The sequence below is a fragment of the Oncorhynchus kisutch genome, linkage group LG13 (genome assembly GCF_002021735.2).
Source record: "Oncorhynchus kisutch isolate 150728-3 linkage group LG13, Okis_V2, whole genome shotgun sequence".
NCBI lineage: Eukaryota > Metazoa > Chordata > Actinopteri > Salmoniformes > Salmonidae > Oncorhynchus > Oncorhynchus kisutch.
The window spans coordinates 50,027,424-50,050,898 of NC_034186.2; the positions used below are offsets into that span (position 1 = coordinate 50,027,424).

The following is a 23,475-nucleotide window of genomic DNA, read 5'->3' on the forward strand; positions in this document are numbered from 1 at the left end:
CTCGCTGTGTGTGTGTGTGTGTGTGTGTGTGTGTGTGTGTGTGTGTGTGTGTGTGTGTGTGTGTGTGTGTGTGTGTGTGTGTGTGTGTGTGTGTGTGTGTGTGTGTGTGTGTGTGTGTGTGTGTGTGTGTCTCATGCAGTCCCACTATTAAAGTTTGACTAACTTTCTAATAAGGACAATTTCTTTCAACTTTCAGCACCTAGAAAGTGCTATGATAATGAGGCTATGGAATGAGCCCTTTTATGATTCTTGAACTCTGCATCATGTGTGTCATTTCACAAAAGCAAACACTATATAGTCCAGGCCATTACAAGTCCCTCTCCACTCTTTCATACCTGAATATTCTCACCTACTGTACTCTGTATTCTTTTAGAGATCCAGGCATCTCGAATGTCCAATATAGGATATAATCTCTGTTTAACTGATGAACTAAAAATATGTGTGCACCACCACCTCCAAGCGATGGAAGTTAACTTTAGGTGCAAAAGCGATTCCTGCACTAGTCCTGGCCTAGCCTGATTCTAATTGGGTATTTTCACATTATTTATGGTAACTGTCTCACTTGCCAATACTTATAACATACAAAAACCTTTGGTTGCAAAATAAAAAAGTATGTAAATTATAATATTTCCACAAAATGGTAAAGGCTATCACAAAACTATTATTTGCAGCTTTTGAATGATTCATTGTAGCCAGAAAGGCAAAAAGAGACCATGAAAGGCACCAACAACACAACTAACTATTGGACATTTAATACTTACCTTTTTAAACGTGTCATGTATTATATTTTGCGTCAAAGTTGTGACTTAAACACTCACCAAATTGCACAATGTGAACATCACTGTTAAATATTTTATGGGAGCGCGCCCACCACCCTTTGCCTGCCAACCAGTACCGCCCACATTGGTGATCTAGCCAATGAGCGCAAGCATCATCATACTGTAGACACGTCCGATTGCTAAAGGCAATAGCTCATGATCATAGAACAGTAAACGCGCTTACACGAGCGAGAAACGGAGGTGTGTGACAAGATCTCCGTATTCTGCGGCTGGACGTCCAAACCTTGAAGAGAAACAAAGTCATAGTAAAATACATTTTAAAAATCAAGACAAGGAAAGGGAGACCGTTTCAAGTGCGTTTCAAGGAGGAATGCTAACGGATCACTTTGCACCGGCAAACGCTCACACTACTCTGATCAATTTGTAATAATTCAACCGCCGCTTTCACACGGTGAAGGCAATGCGTAAAGTTGCATTCAGAAGTTGGTGAAAGTTGTCATCCTGGTGAGCAGATAATAGGACGGAGATGTTCAGTCCATTATGGGGTTTCTAATGTGGATGTAGAATAGAAATCTTGGAAGAGTCTCCGGATGACCGACGCATTTTGGATGTTACCTTTCTTTGGGGCTATTCTCTGAGATTCCTTAGAGGCGGTTGCAATACAAAACAATAAAAAAGGATTCCTCTCAGGTGGCACATCTGCCATGTTTGGATGGATTAGATTTTTACTATAACCAAGATTATCAAGAAATTGTTGATTTTTTTTTTTGTGGTTTTTCTTTATTATTGTGTCTGATCCAAACGACAGCTGAAATTTTAGTACAACTGTCCAACTCACCTTCGGAATTACAATCATGAACATTGGCAGTTTTGTACAATTATTATTTGCAGCGCTTCTTCAGCTTCATTTGTATGCAGTTAAGGTGAGAATTATATTTAAATCGGAGGGGGATCAGATGCGTCCGATGAATTAGGAATATAATGCTGTTCATGTTTCATTAATGAGGTGATCGCCCTTGTCGCTCAATCTCGTCACTTGCTGCTAGGTCTGTAGGTCACTTATAATGTATTCACTTTCTGTGAATCATAGGCCTAAAGAGGTTTATGTCACTGTTGAATTGTTAATGACGTTTGACATACATGTTGGTCTTTTTAGGGAAAAGTGTCATAGGCCTATCCAATTAACGCTGTATTTTCTATTATTACTAGGCTATTATTTGTATTATTATTATAACTTTTGAAAATGCACAATGCACCTGGCATTAATGTCAACAAAATAGTAGGCAAGGCTAAATCGGAATTTTGAGTGATGTGAAATGAGTTGCATCATTACACTAGCATAATCCAACATCACGACAATATGTTGTCGTGATTTAATTCAATTGGATTCCTATTGAATAAAATCACGACAACATAATGTCACTATTCCTACTGGGCACACACTGGTTGGACCAACGTTCTTTCAATTGAACCAACGTGGAATAGAGGTTGAATTGATGTGTGTGTCCAGATTCCAATATTTGCAATGTATTTGCTCTAGTTTGTAGACTAGTCTACTGTAATGAAAAGCAAAGTCCAGACGACCCGTCTCTTGAGAGCGCAAGGATAGTGCAAACTTGTTGGCCCCTAACCGAATAGCCTAGTTGGTCGCAGAGGGTATAAAGTGTCAACATGTATTTCACTCCGTACTCAAGGCTAATAATAGCCCGTTTCTATTAAAATTAGGCCTTGTTCATTAAAACATTCGCTCAAATGTTTATGATAATCAGTACAACCAGTAAACGCTAACAATGGGCAACCCACCTCACTGTCTTTCATCTATAAAATTAAATCGGCTTCTTTCTCACGCAATATTGAAGAGCTGTTGCGACAGTCTACGTCAGGTGATAACGTGACTGAAGCGCTGCTGTGATGCCATTTTCTCTCTGCACTTGCCCATAGGCGGGAAAATATTCAATGAAGTAGGCTAGCTGTCATAATAAAGGGGAATGTATTGGAGTATTGCTGTATAATAAGCTAATGCCATACATTGATGCATGGCTTAATGATTGTGCATGCAATTACATTATGAAAATCAAATATACATAATTCAGGGAGGCAAAACTGCATTGCCTTTTTAAAACGTGATGCATAGCCTACCATAGAAAAAATATGCATGACATAAGATAAAACGTTAAGCTTGCTCTAATGGCTTACATGTTTGCATTTTTACAGACAGCCCACATACCCAAGAACGGGGAGAAGAGTAAAAATGACGGTAAGTGCCGAATGTACAAATGTATTACAAGTGCAATATTGTAGAAGTTTATTCTCAGTGTTTACCTTTATTGGGGCATTTGGTGTGTGTATAGCCACCTAGTGGACATATTCTGAATCTGGATTTTCCCAGAGCAGACTTTCAAGTTTAGGCCTTCAATGAAAATTAGTTTTTGACAAATTGGCTGTTGCACATGGCTATTGTCATAACAAAATCTTTACATTGTGTCAATGCTCCCTCTCTTTCAGTGAGAGAATATGAGTAACATATAGGACCCCATGGTACTATATTGAAGTCTTAGTGGTGAGTCCCTGAGTGAAAGGCTTTACTTGGGACTTTGGAATTACCATAAAAGTGTGTCTGATCCAAATAGTCTTCTATATGTTAACAGACAAGGCCACTGCATGAATTCATGTTTTATTTAGGCTTTTTCTTCCTCCTCTTGTGATTTGGGAACATGGCAAACACATGGTCAGGTTGTATCGTTTATATTGGACAAAGCATGTCTGTATGCATGGTTATGTTTGTTTATTGACAGTGACAGAGTGTGTTTCACTTGTTAGCTGTGTTCAAGGCTAGCCATGCTAGTCAATAGTGGACACAGACAGGTTACTCACTGTGATACGTCAGGGACTCGTCCTCAGCAGAGAAAACACAGGAATTGAATTGTGGTTGTTTGTTATTCGCAGCACAAGGGCAGCGACTCCATTCCTCTTCTCTGACACCTGTGAGCGGCTTTTGACCTTCATTTCACACGCACACACACAGAGAGCGAGTGCGAGATGCAGAGAACCTCCACCCTCTCTCGCTTCAGTTCTCACACACACAGTCCCGCATGTCAACAATACTTCCCCTCAAAACATACTCTCACTAAGACACACTCAATCTCAAAATACGCAGAGACAGAATAACCATATCCTCTATATCTCATCTCCCCTGCACCAGCTTATCCTTTTTTTGCCCCAGTAGAAGCATGCATGTTCCCCATTCACTATAACATTGTACCAGTATTCCGCCATCACAGCGATGGGTCACTGCTCTCTGTCTCAAACACTGCTTTAGTGGAGGCACTCCACATTAGTTTCCAGGGTTTATGGCATCTCCAACTTCCCTCACCTTGTTCGTTGTTGTCTTTTCTCCTTTCTTTCACACATGAGACGGGATCTATAGCGAGGACAGCCCCAGGGCTAAGGACCCTGTTGTGTTGATTAGCTTCCTGAGGCTTCTAAAGGAGTTTCAATATCAGTTTAATGAGAGTACAGCAAACTCTGTCCAGCCCAGCACTCCCCATCTATGATTCACATACCCATACACAAAGCAAGGTATTGAGTAAAACAACACGGTTTATTTCCCCTACATGGATAAGTTATTCGTGTTTTAAAAGTAACTTTTTAGAGAATAGTCAAACACAGAATTAGAATTTATAAATACAAAATATAATATTTAGATTTGTGGAGACAGAACAAGTAGACTTAATAGTATATTTCCAACTATGGAAAGGTACAGTTATTCAAAGTATGACTGGCATTCAAATGACTATTGTAGAGCATAGAAAGGTTTTGTGACTAATGTTTAATGAGCAAAGTTTGAGGTGAATGGAAATATTCCACATACCATTTCAAAACACTCACACACAGATTTATGCATGGGTTTAGATACATCCTATAGGATATGTAATCAATATAACAAGGATGTATCTGGCACCACAGCATATTGCATTCATTCTAATATACATATTCTTGACATGTCTGCTTTCCCTCAGATTTTCCTCAATATTTCCTGTGAAGGGGAGTTGTCATTATGTAGATGTACTTGTGTCTGTGGTGGCTACATGTGAATTTGGTCAGAAGAGGCAATATTACTTGTCACCTAAATATAATGTATTGGAGTCTTGCTGTATAATAAGCTAATTCCATACATTGATGCATGGCTTAATGACATGCAATTACATTATGGAAATTATATATACATAATTCAGGGAGGCAAAACCGCATTGCCTTTTCAAAACGTGATGCATAGCCTACCATAGAAAAAATGTGCATGACATAGGTAGGCTAAGACGTCAAGCTTGCTCTAATGGGCTTACAGACACACATACTCACACAATCACATTAAAACAAATGTTGCCTAGGTACTAGAACGCTGCTAGACAGAGTGTGAAGCAGCAGCTGTGCAGAGGGAGACTGTGGGGCTCCGCAGAGCCAGAACAGCACAGGGAGAAGTGTTGAGCTGGTGACCTTGGGCTGTAGACTATGGCAGTGAGACAGACAGCCTTTCTCTCCCCACAGGCCTACAGGCTGGCCTGGGCTTCTCCTCTGAGAGCAGGTGCTGGGAGGGATAAGGGGAGGTAGTGGACACCGCATCTGCTGACCAGGCAGGTCATCCAGGGGCTAGCAGCAGCGGTGCATGGTTTGAGAAGGAGTAACAGAGCCAGCTACGGCAGGCAGTGGTGTGTCAGGATGTTGTTGCAGCATTAGGCCAGAACTGACCAGGCCGACTGGTTAAGGGGTGGGCTGTCGGGGGTCACATGTCAAAGGTGAACGCTGGCACCGCACAGCCTGAGGTCATGGGCTCCTCGGATTACCTGGGGGTCAGGAGGGGGACGGGGTCGCTGGGAAACCAGTCCATAGGATGGAGGATGGGGGATTATTCTCAGATGGAGACAGGTAGGATTAGTCAGCATCTGAGGAATTGTGGGTTATATGTATATGGCGTGTGAGTGAGTTCAGATCATGTAGCTTAAACGTGTGGATGTGTTGTAATTGTCCCTGTGTGTGGGTTTGAATGTGTGGTGCTTTAGGGCAGGAACCGGTTTGGGTTTTTACTTTACCTTCTATACCGGTATTTGAATGTTTGGTTTGTTAAATGTGATATGCTATGTGTCATGTCAATTTTTATAGTTTACTTTCTACTTGAGTCATCTCTCTCCGCGCCACTTTCCACACAGACCTAGCCACGCCCCCTGTCACTCAAGGAGCACATTTGAGGTTAATCAACCACGAGACACTTGAGTTCAGTCTGCATGGTCGATGCAGCACATGCAACAACGTTAATGACAACAATGCTTTTTTCACTTTGCGTCTTATTATAAATCCACTAGCGTTCTATAATGATACTATTAGTTTGTGTTTCTTACATTAGCAAACAGCTAGTTTGTCTTTTCTTCACAAGTTGCCCTAAATCTTGTGAGATGCTAATTGCTAGCCGCTAATGCTAATAAATGTAGAGTAAGAGCAAACGTAGCTAGCTAATACAGCCTGATAATACCAGTGATGGTGTAGACCTAAATCAGCATGTTGTTTGTGCAACAGTATCTTCTAAATCAAAGAGGAATATACAAAGCAAGAATATATTAGCTACATGAAGTAGCCAAAGCTTATAGGGTCCCCTAGGAAATACTTATCAACACTTTAGTTCCTACCCTGTCACAATAACTCCTCCCTGGCATTTTAATTCATTGTCATCTCAAACAACACTATTCAAAGTGCCCACTATTATATTCTAACTATAGAATTAGAATAGTCATTCTATTTCCATGAGTCCAACAGTTTGAGTGCCCCTGGCTATCTGTAAATAAAATAAAAACAAGAACATGGTGCCATCTGTTTTGCTTAATAGTTTGAAATTATTTATACTCTTACTTTTGATACTTAAGTACATTTTATCAATTACATTTACTTTTGATACTCAGGTATTTTAAAACCAAATACTTTTAGACATTTACTCAAGTAGTATTTTACTGGGTGACTTTCACTTTTACTTGAGTCATTTTCTATTAAGGTATCTTCACTTTTACTCAAGTATGACAATTGGGTACTTTTTCCACCACTGCAACTAAGGGCAGGAAATGCAGAAATTTGTTTTGGTTGAAGTTGAATTGAACAGTATAAAACAATAACAAAGGAGAAAGACTCATTGAAATCACTTAGAATGTATGTGTTGCCACCCTAGAATCACTCACTACGAATAAAGCAAATGTTGAACTTTTATTATTCAAAACATAAAAAATACCGTCATACCGTCCATTTTTTTATTTATTACCGTGATATAATATTTTGGCCATATCGCCCAGCCCTAGGTGGGCTTTAGACAGCTGTGAGCACATGCGCAGGTTTGACACTATTTTGTTTTGTTTTGCTGGGGGACATTAAGATCCTTGTCAGCACAATAGTCTGCTTTGTTGCATCTGAAGCCACATATATGTGGCTTTGTTTATCTGCTTAGCTGGCTTTAGTAATGGGAACCACTCAGGAAACAAATGCCTGTACCTTTTGACGACCACAAAGGCAACACAAGTACTCTCTTCCACTGCCAAGCGGAACCAGAGCAGATGGGGGGATGACAGGGGGATTCTAGGAAATAGAGGAGGCATGGAGAGTTAGGATAAAGGAGAAAAAGGAACACAACTGGGGAATGAGGGAGGAAAGAAGGATGAAAGAGAATGCATTGGAGAGTTTTACAATGTGGAGAGGTTGGATGTGCTGTACTCTACAGTATAGCAGTTTTGTGGCAGGGTTGCCACTGATGTTGCTGTCTTCTCCTCAAGGAATCTCACTGTTACTGACAGTTCTCTATGGCACAGTGAGGATGAGAAGGAAGCAGTACTGATGTTCTCCCTCTGCTCTTTCCTCCTGCAGTGGTCCCGTTCATGGACGTGTATAACAAGAGCATGTGTCGGACACGGGAGATGCTGGTGGACATCTTCCAGGAGTATCCAGATGAGATTGAGCACACCTACATCCCCTCGTGCGTGGTGCTCATGCGCTGCGCCGGATGCTGCAACGACGAGGCGCTCGAGTGTGTCCCCACGGAAACAAAAAATGTTACCATGGAGGTAAGCGCTAACTCCAATTCTCGCCGGGACCGGTGAACAGGGGACTTGTTCAACACTCTCTCTCTCTCTCTCTCTCTCCCCTCTCACTCTCATTCCATCTCCCTGTCCTTTCTCTCTTCCATTCCTCTTCTCACTGGTTATCTAGGTCTCTCTCTCTCTCTCTTTGCTTTTCTCTCTGTCCCATGGAAAAAGTGAAGCAGCAGGGGCCTAGCATGTCAGCTATTTTGTTTACCCTTGCACACCCTGTTTACGCCCCTGTTTATGTGGTTGAAGTCTCTCTTGGCCATGGTCAGGTGTCAGGACTTACTGTTGGCATGAGCCTAGGGCGGAAAGGAATAAGCAATAGGAATGTGATACAGCACCTGCCTGGCTATGGTGTTGGCCTATCTTCACCGACTGGTTAGCTTGTGATCAGCTAGTATTCAGACTGTGGCCACTATGTCAATGGTCAGAGCAATCACTCACTAAGAATCTCGGAGGTAGTAATGTTTCGGCAGAGGGATTTGTTTTGGGGATTGACCCTTTTTCAATGTGAATTGTAATGTTTCATATCTTATGTTTCTCTACAGGTAATACAAGTGAAACAGAGAGTATCGCAGCATAATTTTCAGTTAAGTTTCACAGAACATCGAAAGTGTGAATGCAGGTAAGAATCTTTTCTCAGGTCTATAATGATTTCAGGCTTCACTGTTTTGCTTACTGGTTAAAGGTCCAATGCAGCTGTTTTTATCTCAATATCAAATCATTTCTGGGTAATAATTAAGTACCTTACCGTGATTGTTTTCAATTTAAATGTTCAAAAAGAAACAAAAATAGCTTATTATTTTGCTATTACTCTCTGAGTAGGGAGGGGGAAACTGAAAACAAGCTATTATTGGCAGATAGATTTGGAAATCTCTTTCTTATTGGTCTATTAACTAATTATTTAGGCCAAAACTCCATCCCACCAAAACAGGCTGACATTTCAGTCGGTCTTTTCAAACAGCTCTTACACTAAAAGGGCATTAATCATCATTTTTACAGTATTATTCCAACCTCATAGTGTGGAAATATATATAAAACATAGGAAATCATGTTTTTGACTGCACTGGGCCTTTAATAAAAAGCTAAATATAAAGCTAAAGGTTTTGTTCTCTATTTTCCTCTTAATTTCAGACCAAAGCCAGAGGTTAAGGCAAAGAAAGAAAAGTAAGTACATGTTTTGCGTTGTTATTGTTATTGTTATGAGTTATTTGTGGGATGAGGGGAGGGAGCTGTCTGTGTTCAATTTGGCTTCCACTCTGATATTCAAACTGTCAAAACAACTCTATCTGCCAGCCCCAAAATATCTGAATATTTTGATTGACCATTTTCCCAACCAATCATCATCCCGTTCCCCCAGATGCTTTAACTTAACACAGAGGGCTGGGACCTAATCCTCCCAAACCAATAAGTATTCATGTATTCAGTGTTCCTCATGTAGATTGGCAACATGCAGATGAGAAGAAGCCAGCTGGACACTGTGATACCAGCAACAATGTGGGGTAGCGCTAATGCTAATGCTAATAGTAATGGTGAAGCTACAGTATCTTTTACCCCTGCTGCACTGAGAAGTCAGCAGCTGCCATGCTCCTGCTGATAGGACTGAGTCGATCATTTTAAAGGGTGGTGAGAGGAAGTGTTAGGTTGCCTTCTACTAGTGATTGGGATTATCAGCACCTCATAGGCTCCTACACCACACCACATAGCCCTGTCTCTCTCTTTTTAACATAGCGAGGGAGGGGAGGTAGATGCCTAGTTCTCCATGTTCCCTTCACACCTTGTGGGAGTTAGAGGACTAGCAGCACACCTTATGGGGGAAAAAACAGCCTCTCTTCTCTATCTTTACTGGTGCTGATAAGATCTTTTTCAGTTTGTCTTCCTCCCAGGGTCTATTTGTTTTATGGCGGTTGGTTTAGTGCTTTACTATGTGGCTGTAACAGTTGGGTTGAGATCGTTAGCTAGCGCCAGACCACCCGTCACTGACCGGGCTGTCCAGCAGCCTTCTTCTTAGCTCCAGTTGTTCATGCCTGACCCTCGGCCCTAGTGGCTACTTCCACACTGTAATCATTGCAACAGGTGTCATTCAGTTAACCCATTTTTATTTTTAAAGTTCTAAATAGTGGATGAGCCTGGAGACAGAGATGCAGTGGACGTGGTTAGTTACAGGCAGTGTGGAGGGAGGGAAACAGACTGACGGTCAGTGTTGATGCAGGGGTGTGTGTGTGAGACGTGTGTGTGTGTACATGTCTTTTGCCACCTCAGCTGCAGCTGGCACGTCAGAGGACCTCCCTTGTTTTAATTGGATAAGAACCACGCAGGGTTAAAGCCCCATGGATCAGTGGAGGAGAGATGGGATCATGTTAGCTACCTGAGAGGGCTAAATCAAATCCATTCATGAGGCTGAGCTGAGCCTTGTCCCCGCGTTGTGCCACACACACCTCTGCCTGCCACCCAGCACGTAGGCAGACAGCTCACCCTAGCCAGGCCAGGGTGGAGTGAAGGGAAAAGACAGGCCATGAGCTCAGACACAACCTCAGTCATTCACTCAAATGCATACTGTACATAATACTAAAGACCAGGTATTCCCAAAGTGGGTTACACGCGCAATGCTGTCGGGGGCACAACAAAGATTTTTTTTTAATTATTATTATTTTATTTGTTTTATTCTTCACATTTTCAAACAGTCCATTTATATTTTCCAACGGGGCTATACATTTGGGTAAGTTTTTTTTTCTCGCCTGAGTAGCCTCGTTTCACTGTCAAAAATCAGATGAAACCATCTAGTGGTCAACGAAATAACAACACCATGTCAAATATATGTAGCCTAGTCAAATAATGAACATCTAATCAAATTAACCGTCACTCTCTCATGGGAATTCCACTAACGCAGCCAAACGTAGCCAAACGTAGCTGCTGCTCATTCCTTTTGCTCGAAAATTGATAAATGGTTAAAAAAAGGTATGGCCCTCGTCCATAGAGACACATACCAGCTCTACTGGTAGTACTGCTACAACCAGCAGTACTACACCTGTCGACGACACAAGTTGTTCTGCTTCCACGAGCACATCCAATGCTAGCATCAGTAGTTCTACATTTATTGTTAGCCCAGCTAGCATGGACACTGACAGTTTTACCCGGCAAAGCACTGAACAACAGACAGGGACGTTGGACCATCGAAGAGGTGCAAATATTATGAGAACTACATTGATTTGGGGTTCACTTATATTGGGAGTAGTGCCTTTCCTCAGCCACAGTGTGTTATATGTGCAAAAGTACTATCCACAACTCAATGAAACATTTAGAAGCAAAATATGCCAATTTTTTGGCGAGAATCTAGATGACTTTCGAGTAGTAAGACATGTATAAAAGCAACAGATACCATTAATAAGAAGGGAATAGAAGTGTCTTATATGGTGAGCTACCGAGTGGCTAGGACAGGCAAGTCCCATACTATTGTGGAGGACTTCCTATGGCTGGGACAATGCTGGGGGAAAAGGCAAAAAAAAAAATATACAGACAATATCTTCATCAAACAACACTGTTTCACGACGCATCAGTGACATGGCAGTAGATGTTTTGAAACAATTACTGCTCCACATACAAGCCAGTGAATTCTATGCGTTACAGCTGGATGAGTCAACAGACGTGGCGGGCCTGGCACAGCTCCTGGTATATGTTCGTTATGTTTATGGGGGTCAATTAAGGAAAACATCCTCTTCTGCAAACCACTGGAAACCAGGACAACAGTGAATTTGTGTTTTTAAAGTACTGGACAGCTTTGTGGCATCAAATGGACTTTGGTGGTCAAGATGTGTTATCTGTACTGATGGCGCAAAAACCATGACAGGGAGACATAGTTGAGTGGTAACGCGCGTGCAAGCAGTTACTCCCGACGTCATTTGGGTACACTGCAGCATCCAACTAGAGGCTCTTGCTGCCAAGGGAATTCCTGACAGCTTCAAAGATGTTTTGGACAGTACAGTGAAAATGGTTAACTTTGTTAAAGCAAGGCCCCTGAACTCTTGTGTATTTTCTGCATTATCCAATGAAATGGGCAGCGAGCATGTAATGCTTTTACAATATACAGAAGTGTGCTGGTTATCGAGGGGCAAAATATTGACACGTTTTTTAAATTGAGAGACGAGCTTAAAGTTTTCTTTAGTGACCATCATTTTTACTTGTTTGACCGCTTGCATGATGACGAGTTTCTCACACGACTGGCCTATCTGGGTGATGTTTTTTCTCGCCTGAATGTTCTGAATCTAGGATTACAGGGACTCTCCACAACTATATTCAATGTGCAGGACAAAATTGATGCTATGATTAAGAAGTTGGAGCTCTTTTCTGTCTACATTAACAAGGACCACACACAAGTCTTTCCATCATTGTACGATTTTTTTTGTGTGCAAATTAACTCAAGTTTGCAGACAATGTCAAATATGATATAGCGAAGCACCTGAGTGAGTTGGGTGCGCAATTACACAGGTACTTTCCCGAAACGGATGACACAAACAACTGGATTCGTTATCCCTTTCATGCCCTGCATCCAGTCCACTTACCGATATCTGAACAAGAGAGCCTCATCGAAATTGCAACAAGTAGTTATGTGAATATTGAATTTAATCAGAAGCCACTGCCAGATTTCTGGATTGGGCTACACTCAGAGTATCCTGCCTTTGGAAAATTACACTGTTAAGACACTGATGCCCTTTGCAACCACGTACCTATGTGAGAGTGGATTCTCGGCCCTCACTAGCATGAAAGCTAAATACAGGCACAGACTGTGTGTGGAAAATGACTGAGACTCTCTCCAATACAACCCAACATTGCAGAGTTATATGCATCCTTTCAAGCACACCCTTCTCATTAACCTGTGGTGATTTTTTTCACAATTTTCTATGAACAATTAAGGTTTTATATGTAAGATGGTTAAATAAAGAGCAAAATTATTGATTAATATTATATTATTATTTGTGCCCTAATCTTATAAGAGCTCTTTGTCACTTCCCACGAGCCGGGTTGTGACGACAGCTCACATTCATTCTTATGTTTAATAAATGTATCGTATAGCGTGTGTGTGGCAGGCTTACAATGATGACAAAAAACAACATTTGAGAGTGTACTGACCCGGGTGCTAGAGGGGGTACGCAGCTGGAGGTAGAATGTTTGAAAGGGTACGGGACTATATAAAGTTTGGGAACCACTGCTCTAGACACATACTTGGGGCTCTATTTTATCAAACCTAACGGAATGGTAAATATAAGAGCAGGCGGTAGCGCTATAGGTTAAGAGGCTTAAATAACAAAATGAAGACCTATCTTTGCTAAATATGTTAACTTTTCCCCATTTGCAGTCCACATTGTTCTAAGTAATTGTATGGCTTAATAGCGTTCACATTTAGGGGCTAGGCCTACTGTAAATTGCATTATAGCTGAGCACGGACATGCCAAACATTGTCAATAAGCAATATTAAATTAATTATTGATTTGGCCTACAAAGAGAACGAATAGTTATAATCAAAAAAAAATAAAAATACAAATAAAACAAGGAAGGTGAATCATTCTAATAAGATTGCTTGTTTTTCTTTTAATGTTATTACAACCAATCTGTTTTTTTTTTAAACAACAATAAATAATTGTCAAATGTAGTGATATCATAAAATCGTCAGGATAAAAAGAAACTCATCGCTATTGAACCAGCCTTCGTTATGGTACGCTTAAGGGAGGGCTTGGGTTTTCAACATATGAAACAGAAAATGGTCAATGTGTTTCCTCTGTCAACATTCATGCCATAACCAACTGCGTTACCGCTAAAACCAGTTGGTTGGTCTTAAACATCCCTATCAGCACTGCCTGAAATTAGCACTTTGGATCATGTTTTTAAGGACACGCCTAAAATATTTCCTCCCATCTGAGCGCAAGCGTGCTGATATAAAACGGGTAAATTACCGAACCTGGCGTTAGAGCTGGAAAATGCAAAGTGCTCTAGATTTTACATGACAAAATTGCAAACTAAAGCGCATTTCACAGTAGTACTACCTTAATGCCAGCCGAAAATAGAACTCTCGATATGCATAGACTGATTTACAAAGGCAACAGTGGATGTATTTACATTGACACACGCATTTACATTGAGACACACACACACACGTTCAAACAGGCATCGATCCCACTGCTAATGAGGAGACTAGATTAGAAGGGAGATGCCCGACTTGATTGATTGTCTCCTCTTTGGCCTAAACCTCTATTGATTGAACTCTGTACGATTGTCCCTGCCTCCACTTAGGTGTCTTTTCTCTTTTGCCCTGTTCTCTATTTTCTAGGGGCAATGACCAAAAGAGAAAGAGAAAGAAAGAGAGAGACACTGGCACGATGAGGTCTGAGGCCTATGCCAGCGCCTCTTCTGTGGCGTGTCTGCACATGGGCACTATGTCTCTCTTGACGGTTGGCTTGATTTTGGAGGAACTTGTTTGTATCTTGTAAAATGCAAACCTCTTTTTGTTTGGCATGAGGAGGCTCCATTTTTTTAAAGAAACCTTTTTTTGTCTGGCGTATGCACCACTTAAGTCCGTGGCGAGGGCAGTAATGTGAGTAACGTGAGTGAGAACTTTCAGGTAATGATGATGATGTCTGTATGAAGCATGGCTGTCTACCACCCCCTCACTAATCCATGGCAGCAGGGTCGATGCCATGTTGAGGCTACATGCTGCTAGGAGCTTGTTCTCTGTTTCTCTTTTGCCTTTTGTTTTAGCAGATAGGTGGATGAACCAACACTATTGTCTTACATTTCTACCACAATAGTGCCAATAGTGCCAGTTTATGTTTGATAAGAGTTATTGTCACCTTGAGTGGTAACCCCGAAAAGGGCTGCTTTGTTCATGCTTTTAGACGGGAAGGTCTTGAACGTGACGCAGACGTGATCTGACCTCACAGAGCTAGTAGAAATACTGCCAACTGAGTTGTCTGTAACAAAGCGTAGCTTCATCTCATCTGGTGCATCACAGCACTCCCCTGTCTCTGTCATTGTTCACCTCCATAAAAGATACTGCATCTTTAAGCACCAGCGATGGCATCTACTTTGACTTTAAACTAGGCTAGTGAAAATAATACGATTAGATTGTCTTTGATCTGTATTTTATAATCCTTACATTGTGCTTGAGCCTGTGCTTACTCAGCAAAGCCATCATTCTAATGTCATCCTAACATCCCATTAATTTGTGGCAATCATGTGAGCATGTCTGTAGGGTAATTGTAGTGGGAAATATAGGCAGATTTAGGGAGGGATGGTTTTTAAAGATGGCTGCTCCCTTGTGAGCATGTCATTGGATGGATCGGGAAGCAAATGCTATGTGTTCTTTGTTTCTGCTGTGGCCTTTACCTTATCACATGCACCTGTTTTGTGTGTCTGTGTGTGTGGTTGTTAGTGTGTGTGTGTGTGTGTGTGTGTCTACATGATCATGGGTGTATAAGTGCAAATGTTCTCATTCAATGTTGCTTTTCATATACCCAATCACACATGTGCTTTTCATGCCATTAGAGAGGATGAATGAAAGAGTGTGTGAGTGTATGCAAGCATGATGAGGCACGTGTGTAGAAAAGTCTTTACATGTGCTCTCTTTCTAACCCGATCACAATGCTCCACAACCTCAAACAACCTTCACACCACCCAGCGGCTGCAGAAGTATTGAGCTAATGTTGCTCAAATGTTCGTCCAATGTTGGTGTGTTGGGGCGGGGGCTCTATAGCTGGATACGCTCTATAGCTTAGACCTCTCTCTCTCTCTCTCCCTTTTTGCTTCCCTTGCAGCCACTGTGAGCCTTGCTCAGAGAGAAGAAAGCGCTTGTTTGTGCAGGACCCTCTCACCTGTAAATGTTCCTGCAAATTCACACAATTAGACTGCAAGTCAAGACAACTTGAGTTAAACGAAAGAACTTGCAGGTTTGTTTACGAAACATTATGATAAACAACGTGACATGATCTATACTCCATTCACCCACATCTACATCCATCCACCTGTTTCCACTTCTGTCATTTGCTTGATTTTCTTCTCCTGCTGAGAAATGCATGCTTCTCACTTGCTTATAGAATATGTTTTTGTTTGTATAGAGAATTGTGTGGGACTATGTTTGCTTGTAAGTGTGTTTATATTGTTTGTTGTCGTGCGTAATATTCTGATACTCTTCTTAACATCATCCTTGATGTTAGAACTGTGACTCTATTATTGTGTGTTCTATAAAGATAGCATATTATAGCTAGCTAGTATAGTGTATTCCCTTTGCATGGTAGACACTTAAACTAGACAATACACAAAAAACAGCCCATTTCGCGCTTTAGATTCCCTTTATATTAATGCAGTATCTATATTATACAGTGGGGCAAAAAAGTATTTAGTCAGCCACCAATTGCGCAAGTTCTCCCACTTAAAAAGATGAGAGGCCTGTAATTTTCATCATAGGTACACTTCAACTATGACAGACAAAATGAGAAAAAAAATCCAGAAAATCACATTGTAGGATTTTTAATGGATTTATTTGCAAATTATGGTGGAAAATAAGTATTTATTCAACAACAAAAGTTTATCTCAATACTTTGTTATATACCCTTTGTTTGGCAATGACAGAGGTGAAGACTTTTGACAAGGTTTTCACACACGGTTGCTGGTATTTTGGCCCATTCCTCCATGCAGATCTCCTCTAGAGCAGTGATGTTTTGGGGCTGTTGCTGGGCAACACGGACTTTCAACTTCCTCCAAAGATTTTCTATGGGGTTGAGATCTGGAGACTGGCTAGGCCACTCCAGGACCTTGAAATGCTTCTTACGAAGCCACTCCTTCGTTGCCCGGGTGGTGTGTTTGGGATCATTGTTATGCTGAAAGACCCAGCCATGTTTCTTCTTCAATGCTCTTACTGATGGAAGGAGATTTTCACTCAAAATCTCACGATACATGGCCCCATTCATTCTTTCCTTTACACGGATCAGTCGTCCTGGTCCCTTTGCAGAAAAACAGCCCCAAAGCATGATGTTTCCACCCCCATGCTTCACAGTAGGTATGGTGTTATTATTTACTCAGCATTCTTTGTCCTCCAAACACGACGAGTTGAGTTTTTACCAAAAAGTTATATTTTGGTTTCATCTGACCATATGACATTCTCCCTATCTTCTTCTGGATCATCCAAATGCTCTCTAGCAAACTTCAGACGGGCCTAGACATGTACTGCCTTAAGCAGGGGGACACGTCTGGCACTGCAGGATTTGAGTCCCTGGCAGCGTAGTGTGTTACTGAGGGTAGGCTTTGTTACTTTGGTCCCAGCTCTCTGCAGGTCATTCACTAGGTCCCCCTGTGTGGTTCTGGGATTTTTGCTCACCTTTCTTGTGATCATTTTGACCCCACGGGGTGAGATCTTGCGTGGAGCCCCAGATCGAGGGAGATTATCAGTGGTCTTGTATGTCTTCCATTTCCTAATAATTGCTCCAACAGTTGATTTCTTCAAACCAAGCTGCTTACTACAATGTGATTTTCTGGATTTTTTTTCTAATTTTGTCTGTTATAGTTGAAGTGTACCTATGATGAAAATTACAGGCTTCTCATCTTTTTAAGTGGGAGAACTTGCACAATTGGTGGCTGACTAAATACTTTTTTGCCCCACTGTATATACTAAATTCTAGCACCCTTCAAGATATGTGTAGGGGGTTGGGTTTTATGTGTGTGAGACAGTCCGCACTATATTGGGTCAGTCTGTAGTAAAATGCCCATTTATTCTGACCCACACTTACCATCCTACTTATCATCTCCCAACATAGTCTCCTTATCTTTTTCCCATCACTACATGGATATATATATATATATAACCTCCTGCGTAGGAGGGGAATTTTAGCATCCATTGTTGTTTTTAACTTCGACCAGTCTTGATCACACAAATTGGACAGACATGTTTATAAGTCAGCACAGTACAGGACTCAAGACAGAACTAACTCATGCATGACACTAACACTCAAAGGGAAAGTGTTTCCCTTGGTTCGTAACTGTGAACGAACAGGCTCTTAATTGAGTGAATGTAGAGCTGGTGTCCATGCTGCTCGTTTCTAATGGTCCTACTCATAAGTCCTACGAGGCGAAGCCCTAAACGCAATTACTAATCGGGGATTAAAACTTCAACTCCATTGGTTGCAAATAACGTCTGTATTCAGTCAGTGGGCCAATGGAGATCTGACTGCTTCCGGGGAAACTCCCACAAGGCCCTGTGTTGATGACCTCCCTTGACACTACTATATACATCCTGACCTTTGAACCTTAGTGTGCTGGATTTAGAGAGCCACACATGAGTGGGGTGACCAGCGACATGATTCCAATTGGTCATGGGTCAGGGGAGGAAGAGGGAGGGGCTGCAGGAGTTTTCCACATTTGCAGTGATGTGATTTGCTCAAGGCTATACCCCTGCTGGGAGGAGGATTTGTTGCCCATCTTTTAACCTACTGTCTGTCATGTCTTGTCATCCACAGATGTGACAAACCAAGGAGATGAGATGAGATGAGGAGAGGGAGAGTGGGACAATGAAATGAAGGAATATTTTCTTGGCACAGCACTTTGAAACCTGAGGACGCATTCCCTGGATGGACAGAAAATTACAACGCAAGAACGAGCAATCGAGAACGATGGAGAGAGACTGAGATAACAACATGCTGTTGTATATTTCTAAGATATATATATATATATATATATTCTAAAAGGACAATGACAATGTGTATTGCTGCTATGAAAAATGAAACATTATAAAGTGAACGAATGCGCCACTGTCTGGCGTGTGAATTGGACAAATGTTTAGTTGCCAGGGTGTTTGGGCCTGAACGTGGATAGGACTGAGAGTTTGTCAGAATACATTTTATTTTATTTAACACTTCACTGGATCTTGGTCTGCTGTGGATATGAGTATCTTAAATATATCTATATAAAAACTAAGCGAAATTGTGACCATAACTTCACTGAGAGGTGCAACGGGAACATGTTTCTCCTCGGACCTCTGAAGGTCTAGAGAACTGTCAGAAAGCAGAACTACTTCCTCTACGGGGTGAAGTTTTTGTCACCACTGTATCAACTAACACCAGATAGGACTCGGTGTGAGAATACTTCTAAAGGGATATTAAATGTAGGTATATATGGAGATGAGAGAATACTGAACTTGATTCCATCTTCCGCCAAGGAACAGTGGCATTTAACTCACCACTGTCAAAATCAATGATCTCTATTTGCTTTGTTTAATGTCTTCATTTGTTTTCCAAAGATATAATTGCACACACACAATAAAGAATAGTCCATTAAAGAAAAAATAACGATCTGTATATACTTACCTAATATCCCTTTGTCTAGTACACTACAACTAATTTATAATGCTAGAATATTTTCAGTATTCTTGTGCATTTAATTTATATATTTATATACAGTGTTATGGTTGATATTGATTTTACTTCTTCACTTGGCAATGTTATCACCAATCTGTTTGGCCATGGAAAACATTGAAAACTGTAGATGTGTTTCTTTTCTTTTTTTAAGAAGGAAAAAAAGAACAGAAAGATAAAACTTCAACATTCCTGAAAATGAGATATTGTATGTTTTGTTGGGCTAGAGGGGCTGGGAGCATGTGTTTTGATTTTGTTACAAACGAACCCCGCCACAAACATGTTTGTAAAAAGACGCACAGCCAACGTTGCAGTTTTAAGCTCGAGTCGGGACATGTGTTTTTGTACTTGAGTGCCCGAAGACACGTCATGAGGAGGACTGAGGGCGTCTCACTGACCTTGGTCATCTTGGGCAAACTCCACAGTGAGAGACTGAGACTCTGGCCAGCCCAGTTTAGCCAGAACAGGACTTGGCATAGTGGGGAACCAGGAGCAGTAGAAGGAGATTATGCTCTCTACCCTTTTATGGAAAAAAAGAAACATTCTATTTGTATTTCAGTGTCAGAAATACTTTTTTGTTTGTTGTATCATGTACAGACACATTTTTAGTATATTTTCACATTAATATATTTATTGGTGCTGTAAAATTATCCATTTTACAATAGTAACATAATTTTTTGTTTTTAGTGTAACTATTAACTATATTTATTTAGAAAATATATTGTTTTTTATTAAACAGAAAATGCAGATCTCTTTGGAAGCCTATCTTCAACTGTTTTGAAATGATCTCTGACATTTTGATCAATCTAAAATAATTTGATCAAGTAACAATACAACACAATCCTACTTTATTAATCATTCCCAAGCCAATTGATAAGGCATCATAAGAGTACAAGACTACATTAAAATACATGCAATGCAACATACAGGTTTCAGACAAAATAAAGGAAACACCAACATAAAGTGTCTTAATAGGGCATTGGGCCACCACAAGCCAGAACAGCTTCAATGCACCCTGGCATAGATGCTACAGTTGTCTGGAACTCTATTGGAGGGATGCAACACCATTCTTACACGCACAATTCCATCATTTGGTGTTTGGTTGATGGTGGTGGAAAACGCTGTCTCAGGCACCGCTCCAGAATCTCCCATAAGTATTCAATTGAGTTGAGACCTGGTGACTGAGACAACCGTTACATCGTTTTCATGCTCATCAAACCATTCAGTGACCTGTGGATGGGGGCATTGTCATCCTATGGGGAGATAGCCATTGTTTCCAAAATAATGGCTGAAATGATGGTCTGCCCAGCATGACCCTAAGCATAATGGGATGCTAATTGCTTAATTAACTCAGAAACCACACCTGTGTGAAAGCACCTGCTTTCAATATACTTTGTATTCCTCATTTACTGTACTCAAGTGTTTCCATTATTTTGGCAGTTACCTGTATGTAGGCCTACATTCATAAAGATTCAGAAATTACATTACATTAAGCACTGAATGCAATACAAAGTGCAGTACAAAGTGCAATACAGTTCCTGGAAGTTGACATTTTTCCTTTGCATGATCAAAGTAAGTCCAACTGGTGCTTAAACCATAAAATTAACATTTTAACAAAATAAACCGCAAAAGGTTTTGATCTATTCATAAAAAAGTGATAGATTCACTTAGGGTTCGATTCAATCCGCATCGCAGAAGTCCCGTGCTATAGTGTGATTGAAATGTAAAGGTAATTTCCGATTGAGCCAACATATGCAGTGTTTACTGTGAATGCAGTTCTTGGAAACATTACCTTCACATTACAATCACGCTGTAGCACTATAGCCCTTGGTTAAGTGGTCAACACCTCAACACAACTTACAATGAACAACAGAGGAGAAGAAAATAAACTCCCTATTAATGTCAGAACCAATATGTGCCATATTTCAAATAATTTACCCAAATTGTTCACAAAGAATCTCTGAAACAGTGGAGTTTTTTTTGTCATGAGTGGTTTGGGATTTTTAAACCGAACCTCTCTAATTAGAATCCAAAAGTACAAATTGCTATGTGGTTATGTAATTTCATGCATTCTACCTCCACTAAGAAAAGATTAGCAGTGGCTCTCTCTTAAAATAAACCTCAGAGAGAGCAGGAGGAAGGAGGGAGCCTATTGTATTGTATTTTATTTGACATCTTCCTCTTATTCATCCTCCTCCCTCCATCTCTTCCTTCTTCCTCTTGAGTTGGTCAGCGTCAGCATGCCTGTGTACTACTGTAGGTCATTAATCACATTTAGTAAAGTAAACTGCACACTGGCACTAAGAAATTGCTTAGTCCCGGAACAACATGGAAACGCTGACCCAACCACTCCAGGAAATGCCTGATGAGGCCTGTATTTGAATAACATTCAAATAACGTTCAGGTAATGGCTAACCACCAGGTTCTGAATCATTTTCACTTTGTATACGTAAAAGGAAGTTTCAACTTGATTCGATAGAATGTGTGGTTTCATCTATTGTTTCACAGGTGCCTCACTCGCCCTAGTATTGCATCATGAGGCCTACATGAAGGGAGTTTCTGTTGTTTGTGGGTGTTGTCTGCCAGGAACAAAAAGATTCAATTTTCCTGTGAAATGGACTTAACTGAAAAGAATATGGAGGAAGTACATGATACAGTGTAGGGGCATGTTTAATAAAGGTCCTGTACAGTCAGCGGTCAATAATGTTTCAGCTTTGCAGACTATCGATAAAGCCATGAGTGATTATTTGATCACATTTCTGTGGACTGTTCAGTGTTATCAATTTCATACAGGTTGGAATGTAATGGGTTGGGTCTTTTTATATGGATTCAGCCAGCTGGCTGTTTACCACTGATATACAGTCATTTTGTATGATCTGTTTTACCAGGGTTGATTTGGATCAGGGATTTCATTATTTTAAACACAACACTCTGGATTGGTTTGTTGTCTTTTCTCAAATGTAATTCAGGTTCACTTGACATAGCTCAAATGATTTAGGGTCTAGTGAACCTTACTCCGGTTGTTGAATGAACAGGTGATTACAGGAGCGTGTTATCGCGCTGTAGACTCCCAGTAACATTGACTTGAATTGCTGCCCTTATGAGGCAGAGATCATCATTTTTTCAAAATTGTACCTTTATTTAACTAGGCAAGTCAGTTAAGAACAAATTCTTATTTTCAATGACAGCCTAGGAACAGTGGGTTAACTGCCTTGTTCAGGGGCAGAACGACAGATTTGTACCTTGTCAGCTCGGGGATTACGAACTTGCAACCTTTCGGGTTACTAGTCCAACGTTCTAACCACTAGGCTACCCTTCCGCGCAGTGCCAATCCAGCTGTTTGACTGACATCCAGATCACAGTTACAAATTATAGTAACACCTAACAAAGAATAACCGAGATTAATGCCATAAAACAGGGCTGAAACACTTCTAAATATCAGATTTAGTACCATAAATGAGACAGAACACTTCCTCCAAAACCAGGGACGTTGTTGGGCTAAATTCTCAGAAGAATGTTGTAAATCATTTAATTTGTGATTAGAGAGGAATTAACTTCAAGGGCTAGTGTTGCGCTGGACTTAAAGTGCAGCTTTAGCAACTATAAGCTGCTGTTGCTAACATTAAACCTCTACCTCTCTCTTAATTTAAAAAAAATGTGTGTGTGTGCGTGTGTGTGTGTGTGTGCGTGCTTGCATGTATGGCTGTTTGTGTGTGCGTGTGTGTGCATGTGCATGTGCGTGCATGAGTGTTTGTACGTGTGTGTGTTTGTGCCTGTGCGTGCATGCTTGATTGTGCTTGTATGCTTGTGTGTGTGTTCATCTCATGGAGTCCTCCTGAAATAATGTGAGGGAGAAACCCAAATGACCAAGCCTGTCAGACTGACCTGTGTGCACAGAAAGATTTTGAAAGGTTTTGGCAGTCTAATTAGGGAAATACCACTGGGAATTTGCTATTCAAATCACACATACAGGACAACATGAAGAAATTAGGTGGAATGAAAGTGTACCTTCTATTATGCAACACCAGCAACCTGCTCAAAAAGTTTGTGTTGAATTAATAGAGAAGAGGTTGTATAGCTCGGGCTACCTTTCTAAATTCCCTTCTGTATTGCGAATGACTGTAGTGAGGACTATTGAAATGAATAGAAAACGAAGGGCAGAGGAGCTGTGCGTGCATGTGTGCCAGGTTT

General features: G+C 40.9%; 1 protein-coding gene across 4 annotated transcripts; it reads left to right on the forward strand.

Moving 5' to 3' along the window:
* Positions 1-938: 938 nt before the first annotated feature.
* On the forward strand, positions 939-20,657 carry LOC109902230 (vascular endothelial growth factor A-A-like). Of its 4 annotated transcripts, none has more exons than XR_002256843.2 (7): positions 993-1,702; positions 2,994-3,036; positions 7,674-7,870; positions 8,440-8,516; positions 9,026-9,058; positions 14,214-14,477; positions 15,697-15,788. XR_002256843.2 is itself a non-coding variant. In XM_020498406.2 (7 exons), the coding sequence occupies exons 1-7, from the start codon at positions 1,634-1,636 to the stop codon at positions 18,410-18,412; spliced, it is 573 nt and encodes a 190-aa protein (XP_020353995.1). In that variant the 5' UTR covers positions 993-1,633; the 3' UTR covers positions 18,413-20,657. The 4 variants fall into 4 exon arrangements, 3 of the variants coding, with proteins under 3 accessions (XP_020353996.1, XP_020353995.1, XP_020353994.1); XM_020498406.2 differs by lacking the exon at positions 14,214-14,477 and adding an exon at positions 18,391-20,657 and having other exon boundaries at positions 15,697-15,828; XM_020498407.2 differs by lacking the exons at positions 14,214-14,477; positions 15,697-15,788 and adding an exon at positions 18,391-20,657 and having other exon boundaries at positions 939-1,702.
* Positions 20,658-23,475: the final 2,818 nt, after the last annotated feature.